The sequence below is a fragment of the Ostrea edulis genome, chromosome 1, assembly GCF_947568905.1.
Source record: "Ostrea edulis chromosome 1, xbOstEdul1.1, whole genome shotgun sequence".
NCBI lineage: Eukaryota > Metazoa > Mollusca > Bivalvia > Ostreida > Ostreidae > Ostrea > Ostrea edulis.
Window position 1 is genome coordinate 53675102 of NC_079164.1, and position 6804 is coordinate 53681905.

Genomic DNA, 6804 nt, shown 5'->3' on the forward strand with positions numbered 1-6804 from the left:
TGTTTGACACATCTTCTATGATAATTACGAGATGATACCTTGTTTGACACATCTTCTATGATAATTACGAGATGATACCTTGTTTCTCACAATCTTCTATGATAATTACGAGATACCTTGTTTCTCACAATTTTCATTCAGGACAACATCCATCATAACTATGTGACCAGTGACCAGATTATCTGCTAGATGTTCAAGGTATGAAGATCACACCATTAATTTATCTGCTGGATGTTCAAGGTATGAAGATCACACCATTAATTTATCTGCTGGATGTTCAAGGTATGACGATCACACCATTACAGATTATCTGCTAGATGTTCAAGGTAAGAAGATCACACCATTGTTTTTTAATCTTTAACCCCCTTCCCCATAATCACAAACTTACCCCCTTCCCCACAATCACAAACTTTAATCCACATACCTTTACCCCACAATCACACACATTAAACCACATACCTTTACCCCACAATCATGCACTTTAAAGCAGTTTCAATGTGCATTTGTTTTAAGTGTTTTATTGTTAATACAGTGAAAAGTGTCGAATTTTTATTATCATCTTGGGTTGTAAGACAAACAAGAGGCCCATGGGCCACATCGCTCACCTGAGTCACCTTGGCCCATATCTGAAGACTTTCCATATATATATTTGCATGTAAAACCTAATAGTCCCTATTATGGCCCAAACTACCCTTTGCAAACTTGAATCTACACTATGTCAGAAAGCTTTCATGTAAATGTCAACTTCTTTGGTCCAATGGTTTTTGAGAAGAAGATTTTTAAAGCGTTTTCCTATATTTGTATGTAAAACTTTGACCCCCCCACTTGTGGCCCCATCCAACCCCAGGGCCCATGATTTGAACAAACTTGAATCTGCATTATGTCAGGAAGCTTTCATGTAAATCTCAGCTTTTCTGGCTTAGTGATTCTTGAGAAGAAGATTTTTAAAGTTTTCCCCTATATATTTGTATGTAAAACTTTGATCCCCCCTTGTGGCCCCATCCTACCACCGGGGGCCATGATTTGAACAAACTTGAATCTGCAATATGTCAGGAAGCTTTCAAGTAAATTTCAGCTCTTCTGACCCAGTGGTTCTTGAGAAAAAGATTTTTAAATGACCCCACCCTATTTTTGCATTTTTGTGATTATCTCCCCTTTGAAAGGGACATGGCCCTTCATTTGAACAAACTTGAAAGCCCTTCACCCAAGGATGCTTTTGGCCATGTTTGGTTGAAATTGGCCCAGTGGTTCATGAGAAGAAGATGAAAATGTGAAAAGTTTACAGACAGACGGACGCCGGACAAAATGTGATCAGAAAAGCTCACTTGAGCCTTTGGCTCAGGTGAGCTAAAAAGTAACAAAAATGAGCGATTTGTCATATTTCTTTGATAGTTTCAAAAGTAGCCAAGATGCAGATTCGGGGGATACACTATGGGCAACGGAGGTTCATTGTTTATATACCACATTCCCACAATGGGAAAAATGAAGTTAAGAGATTGATCACTGTTTGTATCTTTACCTTTCATAATAACATTTCATTTTAATGAACATTTAATGGTTTTAATGTACACTTTCATTTGTGAATCAACAGTAGAAAGGTATGCAGTGCTATTTATAATGATATGTTTTTACTTGTTAATAGATTAGTTTCAATATTCATCATATTTAGTTTTAAAGGGTGTGTGTGAAACTATGTGAATTTAGATTTTTGTCAGACATGAACTTTTGATCTCGGCCCTATTATTTTTTTTTACTGTTCTTTTACTTTATTGTTCTTAATTCACAAAAAATGCTTCAAGATGACCAGCAAGTTTTTTTTTTACTTCCAGTTATTACAGTTAAAAAATCCAATTGATTAAATGAAATATTTTCAGAATTCATAATACATGTATGAAATTCCAATATTTTAGTCTTTGTATATTATATGTATTGTGCAACAAAACAATTACAACATGCCAGTATACATAAACTTGTGCATCTCTACAATTACAACATGCCAGTATACATAAACTTGTGCATCTCTAGTCAATAACCAATAAGTATTGCATACAATTCTCATTATGATTTTTATCCACAGTGAGCAAAACAAAACCTTTTGCACTCAATTCAAAAATATTTTATTATTTTCTTACATCACATTTAACACCCATTACAATTAAGAGTGTTTTGATGTTCAAATTGTGAAATTACATCCTTTTCATAGGAAAGAAACCCATGATCATTACAATAGGATGTTCATGTATAACTTTATGGAAAGTTCAAAATACTGCACAATTTCTTGTCTGAACTTCAATAGACATATAACAAGCATATGATTGCTAGTATCTTTGCCTTTAGCAGGACTCTTGCACAATTTCCATGACATCCGTGGCTACAGCCTCTCCATCACTATCATTAAGGAAGGATTCATGTGATCCATTGTAAAATCTCACATTCACATTTCCAGTGCACCAGTCTTTCAGTCCATAGTCCAATGGAACTGCAGTGGGGAGGGTCAGGTCAGACTTGACCCTCAATAAGTGGACATCCCCTGAAGTACAGATAATCAAGATACCAAATTTAACAAGCATTCTGAGAGTATAATTAATGCAAATGCAATACATGACACTGGCAGATGACCCCCCCCCCCCCTCCCCCAATACAAAAGGAATACATGTTACTAGCGGATTTAATGGGCCAGGGGGGGGGGGGGATTCACCAGTTTATCAGAGTACACTTTAATTCACGATCTTTATGATGTACATGTATAAAAAAATGAGTAAAATACATAATGTAGATTGATTCATTAAAATATCACCTTGTTTTATGATCATATTTCTTCCAAATTTTTTTTAAATCGCATCCTTTATATGCTGGTTAAGATTTCAATTGGACATGTTTGCTTAGAAATGCAGCAGAACATAAAATCTAAAAGTAACAGGTGTGTGGTGCCACCTCATAAGATCTTAAATATAAAACATTAAAACTGATGAAAGATGTACATAATGAATTTTTTTTTTTTTTTTTAATACATGTACATGAGTACAATTAACTGTCTTATTCAAAATTCATTAGCCCAACTTCCTGACTGGCTTGTAGAAAATGTCTCAGCTAGCACTAGCCTCTCCATCCTCACAATGTCACGGTTTTGTGATTATGTGTGTGGAGGGTACATTTACATAATCACAAAACCGTGACATTTTCAGGATTTAGCCTGTCTAGCAAGTGAAAAATCAAACATCAATAGATTGCTTGGATTTTTAAAACATCTATGATAAGAGTATTTCTGCATTTGAGTCCGATTTGTGTTTGTCAGTCATTGCAATACTCTGCGTTTAAAATTCATCAAGAATAATGTCTTTTAAAAATGTTTATGATTTATCTATGGGCTAGTAAAACTTTCATAATATGACATTGAGCTAGCAAATCAACTGGGCTAGTGTCTTAAAAAAGTTTTTGAGAAGACTGATGTAGTTATCAATTTATTTTTTATTAAGAAATTGAATCAATGGTACGTGATTAAATAAATCATTGTATATGATAATCAAAATATGCATCCAAACCTGATCAACGGTTTTTCTATAATTTCAAATCTATAAATCAAATATATTTCCTCTATCTTCTACCTTTTTGTTTAAAAATATGAACATCACCCTAGTCAATGAAAACAAGAGGCCCAAGGGCCACATTGCTCACCTGAGCAGCAGTTCTTAGCAATAAACAAGCTTGAGCAAAACTATCATTATACAAGCAGCTTGGTTCAGAATTTTTTAAAGAGCAATGACTAAAAATTCATTAATAATAATTTAATTATCAAACTTGACTACAAATTTACTAATCATTATATGCCCTTGTAGATGGGCATGGTCTTTCATATTAACAAAGTTCATTTAAGGATGCTTTGTGAAAAGTTTGATTCCGTATACATTCGCAAGTAAAACTATGCCCAAACATCAGATGAATTTTGCACCACTCTGTACCTCATAGATTTTCATGACATACTATGCATTGAATGTATTTATAGATAGTGTGCGTAAAATTTTATATTCGTGAATAACCATCGTATACTTTCTGACAAATAAATTGTTGTCTTTGAAAAATATATAATTTTACACTCGCACTATACGTCACTGATGTACGTACGTACTTAGGTGACTATCGTCGTCTGCTGTTACATGAAATATATACCACATGCCGTTTTCCGTTTAATCAAATGAATGTGAATGGCAAAAAAATAATGCTTGAATCTTCAAGGAATATATTGTTTATCAAAAGAATCATCCATCGTTATATAAACTATTTAAATGTAGTTTACCTGGTATGCAACATGAATTCTCACGAACTGTTGGTTGGTGCTATACACCGTTCTGTTTACACTATAGCCATAACAACAAAAATGGCATCCTGTCTGTAAGCTAGGCTTAAATTTATCCGGATATTTATCATTGTGATGATTTTAATAAATGTCAAACTGTTTAAATAAATAAGCATATGAGCATATATTATTTGAAAATATATTTACTACCCAAATGATTCTCGTTTCCTCTACAACTGCCACGATCAATGCAAACTGTATCACGATTGCAAATTTGTTAGCATCTTTCAACTGATATTTTAACTCCTCTTCCATCGTCGCCCGGGATGAAACTAAGAAGAATTGTAAGTTATTTTGTAAATTTTTAAACCATATAAAAATTGTTCAGGACAAGGGAAGGTGTTCAATTTCACTGGTTTATCTATACAAAAACCACGAAAACACCACAAATAGCCTCAAAGCCCTTACTTTATTTGATTATGTATTACGCATGTGCATAGATAAGTTGATTTTCATATGCTTTTGAGAGTTACTATGAGTTACTTCTTTTAAAAATTTGACAGGAGAATATCTGCAACGCAAAATAATTTTCCTCCATAAAAGCTGGGCAGAATTTGGCCAAAACCGTACCTACTTCTTTTAATATAAAATATAAATTGTCTATTTAATATACTATGCTATAGAATTTGCTGTAAAAATGTCATTAATTGAATAGCCACTATAGTATTTAAATTTACATATTACCAAGAATGAAATCTCTTGCAATGGCCTACATTTTTCATAACGCTATGTGAGTTATTTCCCCCTGATTAGAGAGGGCGCGCAGCAAATTGCGGTCCTCAGTTGACGGTGCCATATAAGGAATAAATAGAAAATTTACAATTTTTGATTGCAATCAATTGCCAGTTAAGGAATTTTTCTAAGAATTAAGTGTAATGACTTAAAAATAGTATAATTGAACAAAATATCTTAGTCACTAATTACATTTATATGTGTCCCTTGTGTGGTTTTCTCGCAAGCAATGCATGGTCATGATATAATAAAGTATGTAAATATTACCTAGTCCTCAATTTCTTTACATCATAATCATGATGTCCTTAGTATATCAGCAATTTTTCATTATTAATTTTTATCAATATTTTCGACAACCAAAATACAAAAAACATACAATACGATATGCATATGCGTTAAAACACATAAAACCAACGCATACATGTACATGATCAATTTATCATTTCACACTGGAAAAAAAACTACTGTTACTAAATGTACACTAGGTGACAATAAATAAAGCACCATCTCGAATTGGTATGTCTAGTGTAATATTTTTGTTAAAATTTTTCGCGTGTGATTCAATCTTTTGAAAGTTAGATTTTGTGTACATCAACTTACACCTCTTCTTGCACTTTCAATTACTCGAATGAGCACAAAAACAATCATCAGGCTCCTAGCAACAATGGGTCTGCCTCCTCTTATTATTACATACAAACTTGGTTATTTTTACGTGCAGAAATAGATTTATAGTCGGATAGGCTGTGCCCCCCCCCCAAGCATTGTCGTGAATGGTAGTGGAAATGTAAAATTTAACCGATGAGTGGAACTGAAAAATCATCCCTTGCCGCCTTCCTTCTCGATCTTTGGATTTTTTTTTTTTAATTAATTGTCAAGAAATTTTAGGCAATATTATTAAGTCACCCCCCCCCTCCCCCTTGCGATGCTACGTGCCTGATTGTATCAAAAGTCATGCTTTCATTGTGCTTTTAATTCTAGGTCTCTGTTGTTTTTAAAACAGATTACAATTGAACTCCTTGGTATTAATTACATAATTTGGACAGAAATAAACGTTAATTACACCTATAACACCCCCCCCCCCCCCTTCCCCAACTCTACAATTTGACGAAGTGCATACTTTTAAAAGTTTTCTCCATAAAATCGAAGAAATTGAACCTTGTTTTTGTTATAGATATAATACACCCTGTTAAAACTTGGTATACTAAAGAATTTGGCAATGTAAGCTTTACTATACACTATTTGTTAATACTATTTATGTGAAGCTTAGGACCGCAATCGTAAGCGCGCCCCCAACTTCCGGTGTAAGGGGAGTAACTGCAAAAATGTAGGCCATTGCCCTAGAAATTGACATTGCCGTGTCCAGCTTCTTATTACCGGAGAATAACTTCTAATACTGCTGTCCAGATATTGACATATGTCGCGCTTCAAATCGAGATTTGTCCAGTTCCGTTATAGATGTGCCCAAAAGCATTGGTTGGTGTAGAACTTGGAAAGTCCAGCTTGTTTTGACAAATCTTCATTTTATTCCCAAGGGTGTTTTTCCCAATGGCTATTTAATTTTATCGCACTTTAGTTCATTCCTTTTATTTAGTCTCTGCCAAAGCACATCAAAATCTTGATTGATCTTATCAATGTAGGACAAAAAGAAGTATAAAGACAAGGACTGTCTTTCAGTACGTACATCCTCCCACCTTGACTCTGGATTTCATCGTTTCTAT

The 6804-nt window shown here is 33.9% G+C and overlaps 1 protein-coding gene across 1 annotated transcript in view; it reads right to left on the bottom strand.

Moving 5' to 3' along the window:
* Positions 1-787: 787 nt before the first annotated feature.
* Positions 788-6804, bottom strand: part of LOC125650103 (fatty acid synthase-like) — a 184182-nt gene continuing 178165 nt past the window's right edge. The window contains exon 36 of the mRNA XM_048878078.2: positions 788-2530. Within this exon, the coding sequence (XP_048734035.2) occupies positions 2334-2530 (197 nt within the window). The 3' untranslated portion in view covers positions 788-2333. The remainder of the gene's footprint in view (positions 2531-6804) is intronic.